General features: G+C 36.3%; 1 protein-coding gene across 1 annotated transcript; it reads left to right on the forward strand.

Annotated features, from left to right (window-relative positions):
* The first annotated feature begins 4303 nt into the window (after window positions 1-4303).
* Window positions 4304-5240, forward strand: LOC124456925 (transcription factor Adf-1-like). Its single transcript, XM_047007231.1, has 2 exons — window positions 4304-4530; window positions 4615-5240. Exons 1-2 carry the CDS (start codon window positions 4359-4361, stop codon window positions 5238-5240), a joined length of 798 nt encoding a protein of 265 aa, XP_046863187.1. The 5' UTR covers window positions 4304-4358.
* The last annotated feature ends 7385 nt before the right edge of the window (window positions 5241-12625 follow it).

A 12625-nucleotide genomic window follows, 5' to 3' on the forward strand; every position in this document is an offset into this window, starting at 1 on the left:
ATTGAAGGACAACATTACCACCTAATCCACATCCTATGCAGTTTTCTCTTTCTAATCTTGTACCTTTCCCTTGATAGACATCAAAGGTGTGGAGAATGCCATTTGGTGAAGCACGACCCCATAGTTTTATGCCCCACTTCTTAGGTTTTTTTTGGAAGGTACATACGCAGAATAGACCGTCCTTTGAATGGTACCATGATTTCATCGACTGATTGAAATTCGTCACTGCTGATTATTGAGAAGTTAGTCTGTAGTTATTTAATCCAAGGTCGTAACTTCCACACACGATCAACCTTGCCTTCCTCAGACATCACATTGTTGTCCACAAAATAAGGTTAGCACTATTTTCCACCCAGCAAACCGCCCTTTACTTTACACAATCGGAAATAAATTAAAGATGGCGGCTAATGGGAAAGAACGAAAAGCTAAAAGGAAACCATGCATGCACTGGTGCTAGGTTGTTTTGAGATGGCGAGTAATTTTATATTTTTATAATACAGTTTTTAATATCAACATATGAAAATATTTACAGATAAATGTTGCAGTATAAATTTTCATGCAACCACCTTAAGTTATAAACTTATAATCCAGGCTGGAAAATATGTCGTTTTTCGACGATTGTGTAAAATATTATATAAAATATTATATTGTGTAAAATATTAGATTGTGTAAAATATTATATTGTGTAAAATATTATAGTACAAAGAAAAGGGCGGTTTGCTGGGTGAAAAATAGTGCTAACCATTTATGTCACGATCGTTTCTACAAGTATGTTACAGTAAATCCTGAGTTTCAATATGTCTCAATAATTTTTAGATATTTATTCTTTGCTATGTATAAAATTCCCATAAAATTTACACATAAAAGAGAACTAGATGAAATTTTCTTACCTTATACACACTCTCACACTGACTTGTTGATGCAGCCATTTTGACGACATATAGAATCCGTAGTATTTAGCCGAGCACCATTTTTTAGGGCTGGGGACAAGTTTTGGATGTTGTTCAGCAGCAACATTGGCTTGGAATGGGAAAATTTTGTATGTAAGAACAAAGACAGGGTAATATATTCAATGTTGCTCAGGAGCAACCGTGGCCCCTAGAGGGTCAACAGGACAGACACTCATTGTAACACCGAGGAAGCCAAGAAAACAGAACGCCACTACTTTTATACTCCACATTTATTAAAAACAATTACCCTAGAAACTTCAAAAACAAAACTATAAACAAAATACAAAACAAAACACAAACCGACTGTGGACAAACCAAAACAAAACACAAACAGTAAAAATCGTCACATCAGTCACAAAAAACACAAACATCAGACTATGGAAAAGATATGTCGACGACATCTTTGCCATAGTCAAGAAAGACAAAACTGAACAAATCCTACACACCATAAACAATACCACAAAGAACATTACCTTTACTAAAGACGAAGAGCAAGACAAACAACTTACCTTCCTCGACATCCTACTAACCAGAACAGATGACGGTACACTAAACACACAAGTATACCGCAAAACCACCCACACAGACCAAATACTCGATTTCAACAGCAATCATCCAACACAACACAAAATAAGCTGCATTCGAACACTTTTCAACAGGATAAACACTCATTGTAATACGGAAGAAGCCAAAAAAACAGAACGCAACTACTTATACTCCACATTTATTAAAAACAATTACCCTAGAAACTTCATAAACAAAACTATAAACAAAATACAAAACAAAACACAAACGACAAAAGCAACAAGAAACCGGACGAAACAGTAAAAATCGTCACATTACCATACATAAACGGAACATCAGAAATGACTGCCAGACTTCTTCGACCATTTAATATTAACGTCGCCCACAAACCTACATAAAAACTCAAATCATGTTTCACCAAACATAAAGACAAACCAACAATTCATGATACACATTTAATATACACGACGAGTTTTTTTGGAATATAAATGTTTCGATATCTCATGATGCCATCTTTAGTATGAGTGAAATAATAAATGATACAAGGTTTATATACAGTAATATCATACATAAATTACAACAATAAAATGGGAATAAGATAAATTAATGGGGAGCGTCCGAGCGTATTATAAACTAAATATTGTATTAAATTAAAAAACTTGAACATTGAGGTCAGGGTTAGTTTTGTTAAAGTGGAGTGCTTCTTTGATTTTAAGGGAGAATGAGGTGTCGGCAGTGTCGATGATTTTGAAGCAAGAGGATGAATAGTTGGTTTACATGAGTGAGATTTAAGGTGTCGGTAGATATGAGAGTTTTTGTCTGTTGTGGTATGTTCCCTGATTCTGATTGATAAATGGCGCGAAGTTTCGCCAATGTATCGGGAATTACATCCCGCGCAAATGAATTCATATACCACCATAGATTTAATTGAATCAGGGATTGGGTCTTTGAATGAGAAAAGGTTTTTGATTTTGAATGATGTGAAAATTAATCGAATGTCAATATCTGTACTGAAGCGTTTCATAATGTTTGTAAGTCTGCGTTGTGTCTGTCGTGAGTAATGTCCGATGTATGGTAGTTTGAAGTATAGAGTTGTTATTTTTGAATTTTCATTTGTGTTGGTCGTGATCGTCGTGTCAGGAGTTTCGGTGTCTGGTTTGAGGTTGTTGCTTTGTTTGTTGTCGAGATATCGTTTTACGGTTCTGCTAATAAGGTGTAGTGGGAAAGAGTTTCGTAAAAGAGTGGATGTAATGTTTCTTATATCTCGTGAAAGCCATTGCTCGTAATGTTAAGTTTGTATGCTCTGTCGATTAGTGTGCGTATAAGTCCGGTTTTGTATGAAAGACAAAGTGGTGTGAAACTAAAATAGTTCGTCAGAAGTCCTGTGTATGTTGGTTTGTGATATGTAGATGTTGTTGATATTTGAGTGATTCATTATAATTAGAAATCAGGAATACATAGAATAGAAATGTAATTAATAGAAAAAATAGCTCATCGCTTCCCGTATAACATAGCATGTGCTAAGATAAGATCAATACTTCACGCAATGATATTATAGTGTAACATTGCATAATCAATAATACTTCATATTGCTGAAACTCCCACTTAATGTGCACTATAAATGTTCCTTAAGAATTACGAATTCTTAAACTAAAATTTCTTTGACACCTAACATGTCTCGAAAGTTTTGGAAAGTTTGCTTTGGTAAACTTTTCGTCATAACATCCGCTAACATCTGATCTGTACTACAGTATTGAACAATAAAGGAATTATCGTTGACCTTCTCTCCAACAAAGTGATACGCAACGTCAATATGTTTAGAGCGATTGTGAAATCATGGATTCCTCGAAAGTTCAATTGCCCCTTGGTTATCTTCGTTCAGTATAGATGGTTGATCTTGATTTATTCCAATATACGCTAGTAAACGTCGTAACCATATGACTTCTTGTGTTGCATAACTTAGTGCAACATACTCAGCTTCAGTCGAAGATCTTGCAACACAAGATTGTCGCTTGCTGCTCCTGCTGACGGTTGATTCGTTTATCTGGAACACGTATCCTGATGTAGATCTTCTTGTATTTACATCACTTGCCCAATCAGCATCTGAATATCCAACCACTTCGCATGTTGAATCTTTGCTTTGAAAAACAAGACCATAATTGATTGTGCCTTTTAGGTATCTCAACACTCTTTGCTCCCTACCAATGCTCGTTTCCTGGCTTTGACATAAATTTTGAAAGAATACCTACAGCAGATGCCAAGTCAGGTCGAGTTGCCGTTGTCACGTATGTCAAACATCCGATATGTTTTTGATATTCATGAATATTTGTTGCGGTCTCTTCTTCGTGCAGATCCTGAAAATGTTTTCCAGGCTCTAACGGTGTCGAAACAGGTTTGCAACGTTCCATGTTGAATCGTTTCAAGATTCCTTTGAAATATTTTGATTGACTAATTGTAAATTTTCCTCTTTTTCTGTCTCGTTTGATCAGCATACCAAGGACATGTTTGACTTCATTAAAATCTTCAAATTTGAACTTTGATGCAATAGCTTTCTTCTCCACCTTCAGCATTTTCGTAGAATTGGAAAACAGGAGCATATCATCAACATAAATAGATAGTATCACGAAATTCACATTTCCATCTTGCTGTTTAATAAATGTCACGTAAGCCTCATTTCCACCTATCGCACGAATCAACTCGCTGCGAGAACTCGCAAACTCGTATTTTTTATGACCTCGCAGATAGTTCAGATTTTTCAACTATTTTTTTCTCGCAGCTATTTCAAATAAAAATTCACCAATTAAAGAAAGGCTACTGATCACGTGGCATCGTTTTTTAGCATTATGTTATTTCCCCCATTTTTTTCAAAAAACAAACTAAAAAATGTCGGATAGACAAGAACGAAACGAAAGATGGAGCGATAAAAAGATCGAACTTTTAATCAAAACAGTAAGAAAATTTCACGTTTTGTACATGGTAAAAAGCCGTGGATACAGAGACAAAACACAAAAAAAATATGCATGGCAATGTGTGGCAAACGAAGTTGAACTACCAGGTCAGTCCGAAAACACTAAAAAATGCTATAGAATTGCTAAAGAACAGTATAATTTTTAATTATTTTTCTATTTTGTCTTCAAAGTTTCATCATGTCAAGCGAAATGGAAAGGATTAAGAGATACTTTTTCAGAAAATGTAAGAAATCAGAATTTACCTTCTGGTTCTGGAACAGGAAAAGAAATAAGATGGAAATGGTTTAGAAGCATGGATTTCATCAGGGAAACCATATTGCACAGAGCCACTTCAAGCAACCTCAGTTGCAACCAAAGCAGTGAAAAACTTCATGAAATTGATGAGGAAGATATTGTTACGAGTGATTCAAATGAAATTGAGCAACACAGCATTGGAACACTAACATCAACTCCAACTACAAAGAAAAACAAGAGAGGGTTGGAGTTAAGTCCAGTTGGAAGAAAAAAATTAAAGCACTCCCCCATAAAAAGAAAAACTTTTGTGGATCGAAAAATTGACCTAGAAATATTAAAAATTTTTAAAGCAGATGAAAAGAATGGAAATGCCTGTGGAAACCAAGGCAATTCAGTAGAGGATGATTGTGTGGCATATGGTAAATATGTTGGAGTCACATTAAGCAAGTTTGATAATTATCACAAATCATTAGCCAAAATGAAGATAGCACAAGTTTTGTTTGAGGTGGAATCCAGTTTGACAAATTTTTCACAAGTCCTTGACCAAAAAGACAAAGAATAAATCAACTATATCATAAACTGTCTTAAAACATTGTTATAAAGTTGAATTTCTTTGTAAATGATTATGTAATTGTAAAGGAGAGCTGTTTTACTGTTTGCTCATGTTATATTCTATATATTTGCTTTCACCTTTGGTTTTGAGAAACAAGACAGGGTTTTTTCCAAACTATATTAACATAAGCTACATCTAATTTAATAAAGTTTACTTGAAATGTCATTTGCTTTAGAGAAAAAAACTGAGTTTACATTAGCAATAGTTAAACTTGTAAGAATGAAAAATACCCATGCAAAGAGGAAAAGAATGTTGAAAGAATAAATCATAGTCATTCAAGGTTCCCATTAAAAGATATATGATTTTGCTGCCATGGAACTTCACCCTCTGGTTTTATGAAATACTCTTTAAATTGATCTCGTACTTCTGAGGCATCTTTCTTATAAAAATTTGAGCCTTGTCTCCCAATTGACTTTAAGCCTTGTGCATTCTCCACAGAGGCTCTCCATGAGCCCAATAAAATTTTTCCATTTCTAAAATAAGGGGATAAAGATAATAATTCTCTTGCAAATGAAATCTCTTCTCAAATCTGTCTAAGAAGTCAAGAATATTTCACATCAGTTTGAGTTCATCAAAATTGATTCATTAAAATTTTTGAAATATGGTATTCTTGAAAAAAATTAAGAAATCTAATCATACCTGTCCTCACTGTCCACAAAACATGGGGTAAATACTGTCTGGAACATGCTGGTTGTTTTGCCTCCGACTTTATCAGGAAATTATGAAGTGCAACTACAGCCATGGTAGTCCTCTCAACTTTCATAGGTTTGGCAATAATTATTCTTCTCAATATTCGAAATCCTGAGGCAGCAATGCCAAATGCATTTTCAACAACTCTTCTGGCCCTGGAAAGGCGATAGTTGAAAATTTGCTCATGTTGTGATAGAAATTTGCCAGGGTAGGGATGCATCAGATTTTTCATTAATGGAAATGCTTCATCACCAACAAAGACAAAGGGAAAAGTACTCATTCTATTACTTATGCAGCATGGTTCAGGAAGTTGAAGAGAATTTGACAGCAACCCAATACCTAATTTAGAATTCTGAAACACACCTCCATCACTATGACGACCATTATCGCCAATGTCAACTAATATGAATGAATAGTCTGCTGCAGCAATAGCCATGAGAACAATGCTATGCCAGTGTTTATAATTATAGTACAAACTCCCTGATCCTGCTGGTGCTTGTATTTTTATGTGCTTGCCATCAATGGCCCCACAACAATTAGGGAATTTCCAGATTCTTTTGAGTTCATCAGCTATTTTTAACCACTCATGCGGTGAACTGGGAGCTTTCAAATATCCTTTTGACAAAAGAGCATTCCAAATTGCCAAACAGGTATTCGAAATAATTCTGTGTACAGTTGTCACTCCTATTCTATAACTGAAAGACAAACTTCGTGGACTGTCTCCTGATGCTAAATAGCGAAGTGTCAACGCTAATCGTTCTTCTGAACTAATGACATCACGACTTTTATCGCTCTTTTGAATAAGGGAGCCTACAAGACCATGTAAGTAATTGAATTGATCAGGTGACATCCTAAAATAGTGGAAATAACCTTCGTGGTCTCCATATCGTAATTCCTTCACTAAAGTGAAAAATTCGCTATGTTGAGATCTCTTTTGAAATGTCGGCCTGATCCAAAAACGTTTGCGGTATTTTTCACGCTGTCTTCTTCGACTTCGCAAATAGAGTAAAAGAATTGTTTGCTTTCTAGTCAAAGGACTCATTCTTCACTCCTTAAGCGTTTGCCATTTTTTTTTCTTAGCTCGCTGAAAAACAGTTATCAAACAACGAGTACTCGAAACAGACACGAACAATTGCGAGTTCTCGCAGCGAGCTGCGAGTTGATTCGTGCGATAGGTGGAAATGAGGCTTTACAGACATGGATCACACCTCATTTGATTGTATCCTTTTGACTTGAGGTATGAGTCGGTGGATTAAACCATAGATGCTTTTCTCAATTTGCAGACATAGTCAGGATGCTCCTTACTAATATAACCTTCAGGTTGTCGCATATAAATTTCTTCATCCAAATTTCCTTGTAAAAACGCTGTTTTAACGTCCATTTGGTGAACTTCCCAGTCTTTTGCATTCGCTAAAGCGAATAACGATCGAACAGTTGTATTTCGTATGACGGGTGAAAATACTTCATGATAGTCGAGACCTTCAGCTTGTGAATAGCCTTGTGCAACTAGGCGAGCTTTATATCTCTGTATTTCTCCATTTTCGTCTTTCTTCACCTTGAAAACCCATCGGCTTCCAACAATATTCCTATTATCTGGTAATGGCACAAGTTCCCAAGTATCGTTCTCGATAAGTGAATGAAATTCAGAGTCGGTTGCATTTCTCCAGTCATGTCCATGTTCTCCAGAACATGCTTCGTTGGTGTTTGCTGGTTCGTTGATTTCCGCAGTTAAATCATTGGCGATGTAGCATTCTTCATCAAACCTTTGGGTTCTTTGTCTCCTTTCACCAATGTTTTGTACTTCATTCATAAATCTTTCCTCGTACGTCACTCCCACTGGCTCGTTATCGTTGATTTCTGCATCCACGTTGACATTTTCGATAATTGGATTCAAATCAAAATCTTTACCTGCTTGCGTTGGGGTTTCTTTGATAATCACCGGAACATTTTGCTATTTTTTTTTATCAAATGCAGTCATTGGTCTTTTGTCTTCACCAAAGTCATGAATTGTGTTTCCACAAACATTGCATCACGGCTACGGATGAATTTCAATCCAATAGGGTCATAAAACTTGTACCCCTTTGTTCCGTCAGTGTATCCCACAAAAAGTACTTTTCCAGGATTTTGGGTCCAACTTCTGGTTCTCTGGAATATGTACATAGCTCACACAACCAAATACTCGTAGATTAGCTACATCCGGTTTTCTTCCATATAGACATTCGTATGGAGTCATAGCCTTTACTGATGTTGCAGGACTTCGATTACGCAAATAGACGGACGTATTTACAGCCTCAGCCCAGAATTCATTTGGCAAATGTGATTGAGACAGCATAGAACAAGCAGATTCAACAATGGTACGGTTCATTCTTTCTGCAATGCCGTTTTTCGCCGGATTATGAGGTACACTTAACTGATGGATGATATCATTTTTCGTCAGGAAATCTTTGAATTCCTGTGTGGAATATTCTCCACCGTTATCAGATCGTAGGGTCTTGACAGGTTTGCCAGTAATGTTGCAAACATAACTATGAAATTCCTCGAATTTCTCTAAAACTTCGCTTTTCTTCTTTATGAAGTAGATGTACGTATACCTTGAATAGTCGTCGATGAATGTGATGTAGTAGCGCGATCCACCAAAAGAGTTTACAGATATGGGACCACACACATCACTGTGTACAAGCTCAAACGGTTGGTTGGCACGGTTGGCAAGCTCTTTCGGATAAGAACACCGATGTTGTTTCCCCATCATACATCCCTCGCAGAATGAGATATTTTCATTTACATCACTCATTCCTTTAACCAAATCTCCATTTAACAATTTACGAACATTGTTCATTCCCAAGTGCCCAAATCTGCAGTGCCATAAATACAAGCTTGAATTTGATGCGTCCTTTGCAATGTTCACATGTTCATGTCCCACCCTTAATTTGTACAATTTTCCTTGTATGTCCCCAACAGCTAGAAGTTTGGAATTACGAGATATCTTACACTTGTTACCTTCAAACATAACAGTAGCTCCAAGTTTTATCATGGCATAGACTGATAGTAGATTCTTGTCCAATTCTGGTAAGTACAATACGTTGCGTAATGATATGTTCTGAACGTGATCATCAAGTATTGCTTTCAAGTGATAGGTACCTTTTCCATATGCCAAGATCGATCTATTATCACCTAGATTCACCACCGAGAGTTGCTTGAATGTTACATAATCCTTCTGTGCTTCTCTTTCATATGACATATGCTGGGTAGCACCAGAATCTATGATCCAGTCTGATCTTCCAATAAGTTCAGATCCATTGCTTATCAAGGCTTCATCCTCATGCACTTTGTCATCTTGTCCTTCGGCACAATGCGCTTGAGTATTTCTTTTTTCACCATTCTTAGTTTTCTTGTTTGGACAGTCACGAGCATAGTGTCCTTTCTCTTCACAATTGTGACATTTTCCTTGAAAAGGATTTCTGTTGCTTCTATCGTTCTTCCCTTGCTTATTATTTTTCTCACCACGATTCCTGCCACAAATAAAATTTCCTCTATGAGCAGAATATGCATCTTCCTCAGTATTCTTCAAATCATTAGTACGGTTCACATCATTCAGAATTAAGTTCTTTACTTTTTCAAAAGAGATCTCTGTTTCTCCCATGGCATCTAAGGCTGTTATTAGTGGTTTGTAATGATTAGGTAAGCTAGCTAACAGCGTCATAGCCAATTCTTTGTCATCCACGCTGACTCCCATTTCCTTGAGTTGCTCATGCAGCGATTTGAGATGGCTGATGTGTTCAAGCACACTATCTCCAACATGGTATTTACAGGAATAATACTGTTGGCGTAGTCTCACCTTCTGAAGAAGTGATTCTCGTGCGAATTGATTTCTAATTGCATCCCATGCCTCTTTGGCAGTTTTCGTACCTCGCACGTGGATCTGTTGCTCGGGCTCAATAGCCAAACAAATGTACGTCCACGCTTTCTTCGCAGCAGAGTTAAACTTCCTTCGCGTTTCAGCACTAGCATCCTCATTTGGAAATTCAGCTGTTCCCTCCGCATGCTCGAAAAGATCCAGACTTTCCAAATTCAGCCTCATGTTGAAAACCCATGAGCGGTAATTACTGCCGTTCAGATTCGCGAACTTTAACGCATTCGACATATCCGACGTGGCTATGATTAAATTTCGACTATATAACCTTTTTTATTTTTATTGCAATGCTTTTTCACTCAAATACTGACCTTCTACGTCCTGGGCCCATAACCTGTTGATATTTGAGTGATTCATTATAATCAGAAATCAGGAATACATAGAATAGAAATGTAATTAATAAAAAAAATAGTTCATGGCTTCCCGTATAACATAACATGTGCTAAGATAAGATCATTATCTTCATGCAATGATATTATAGTGTAACATTACATAATCAATCATACTTCATATTGCTAACAGATGTTGTACAGCAGTCATGGGATTTTGTTAGTAAAATGTAAAGAAATGGCAGTTGATCTTGTTGTTCAGTTTCAAAAGAAAATCTACGATGTTGAAAGCCTACGACGTTGAAAGCCTATTTACTAACATGCCACTTACTGAAACCATCAACCTAGCAATCGACCTAATATTCAATCACAACCCCACGTTCAGTATAAACAGGACGGCCTCACACAACTGTTTTTAATAGCAACAGCGCAGACGCATTTTTTATTTAATGGAAAATTTTGTGACCAGACGAACGGTGTTGGGATGGGCTCTCCCTTGGCACCCATACTTGCTAACATTTTCATGGGCTCACATGAACGAAACTGGCTAAACAACTACGATACTAAACCATTATTTTACCGCAGATACGTTGACGATATTTTTTGTGTTTTTACTAATGAAACTGAGCCCATGAAGTTTTATAATTACATTAACACACAGCACGCAAACATTAGATTTTCATTTGAAACTGAACAACAAAATCAACGGCCATTTCTTGACATTTTACTAACAAAATCCCATGACAGCTGTACAACATCTACATATCACAAACCAACATACACAGGACTTCTGACGAACTATTTTAGTTTCACACCACTTTCATACAAAACCGGACTTATACGCACACTAATCGACAGAGCATACAAATTAACAATACGAACAATGGTTTTCAGGTTAGCACTATTTTCCACCCAGCAAACCGCCCTTTACTTTGAAATATAATATTTTACACAATATACACAATCTAATATTTTACACAATATAATATTTTATATAATATTTTGCACAATCGTCGAAAAACGACATATTTTCCAGCCTGGATTATAAGTTTATAACTTAAGGTGGTTGCATGAAAATTTATACTGCAACATTTATCTGTAAATATTTTCATATGTTGATATTAAAAACTGTATTATAAAAATATAAAATTACTCGCCATCTCAAAACGACCCAGCACCAGTGCATGCATGGTTTCCTTTTAGCTTTTGGTTCTTTCCCATTAGCCGCCATCTTTAATTTATTTCCGATTGTGTAAAGTAAAGGGCGGTTTGCTGGGTGGAAAATAGTGCTAACCTGGTTTTCAACGAGACATAAAAAACATCACATCCACTCTTTTACGAAACTCGTTCCCACTACACTTCATTAACAGAACCGTAAAACGCTATCTCGATAACAAACAAAGCAACAACCTCAAACCAGACGCTTGGTACAGTAAAGAAAACGACACAATAAACAGACATATCGACATACCCATCATATACTCACAACTAAAGAAAAAAATTGTATGGATTGTATTGTAAAGTCACCACAGTGCTCAAGCCTATGAAGGTGAGCTTTGCATATCGCGAACACGGTGAACGTCTCCATATGAGACTCTCTACACAATCCGACAGTGCTCAAACTACGCACGCGCAGTGAGCGTAATATACAAAGTTTATATACAACGTGCCCTCCCCAATGATATAGTACCCATTATACTAGATACCTGACTCAGCCAAATTTGTATAGTAATGAGGGTGAAGGCTATTTCAGATATCGTAGAGCACCTTGTGCCCAGGCCCTTCTTTTCCTGACACGCACGTGAGTAAATGATATTCTCCTTATCATGATAACATTCCTATTTCTTACGTGCTTGCAACTTGCCATGGCGTTTTATACTTAATATGGCTTTACAGAAGATAGTGGGATAGTGAAATATCTTAAATAATAGCGGGTTTTATTCAAACATCATTTTAAAGATAAAGATGACTAAGGTGACTTGGTGAGCAAGTATTGTATACTTTTAATTTATTTACCGATATTTTGTAATTTGTAGTGCTGTACTTGCACTGTGCGAATTATTGCAGCGACGGTTTTTAGCACATTTCTATCAACGATAAATGGTAGTAAATACTCAATTTTCAATTGTGTTATGTTAGTATTCAAATTCAAACATTCTTGATGATGATATTTTCGCCCGAATCATTACACAAGAAGTAATTACAGGGCAAATGCAACAGTTAAAATATAAGACAACAAATACTGCACTGGAAACGTGTAAAGCACAAGCTAAGTTTGTTATTATATAGGCTATACATTGGTTTAGGTGTTGAAGCAATCGCCATATTACTTGGAGTATGCTATACATATGTATATGATACACAAACTAGTATTACTAATTACATAGGCAATGGATGATGATTGA

This window comes from Xenia sp. Carnegie-2017, unplaced genomic scaffold (genome assembly GCF_021976095.1).
Source record: "Xenia sp. Carnegie-2017 unplaced genomic scaffold, XeniaSp_v1 HiC_scaffold_6, whole genome shotgun sequence".
Lineage (NCBI taxonomy): Eukaryota > Metazoa > Cnidaria > Anthozoa > Malacalcyonacea > Xeniidae > Xenia > Xenia sp. Carnegie-2017.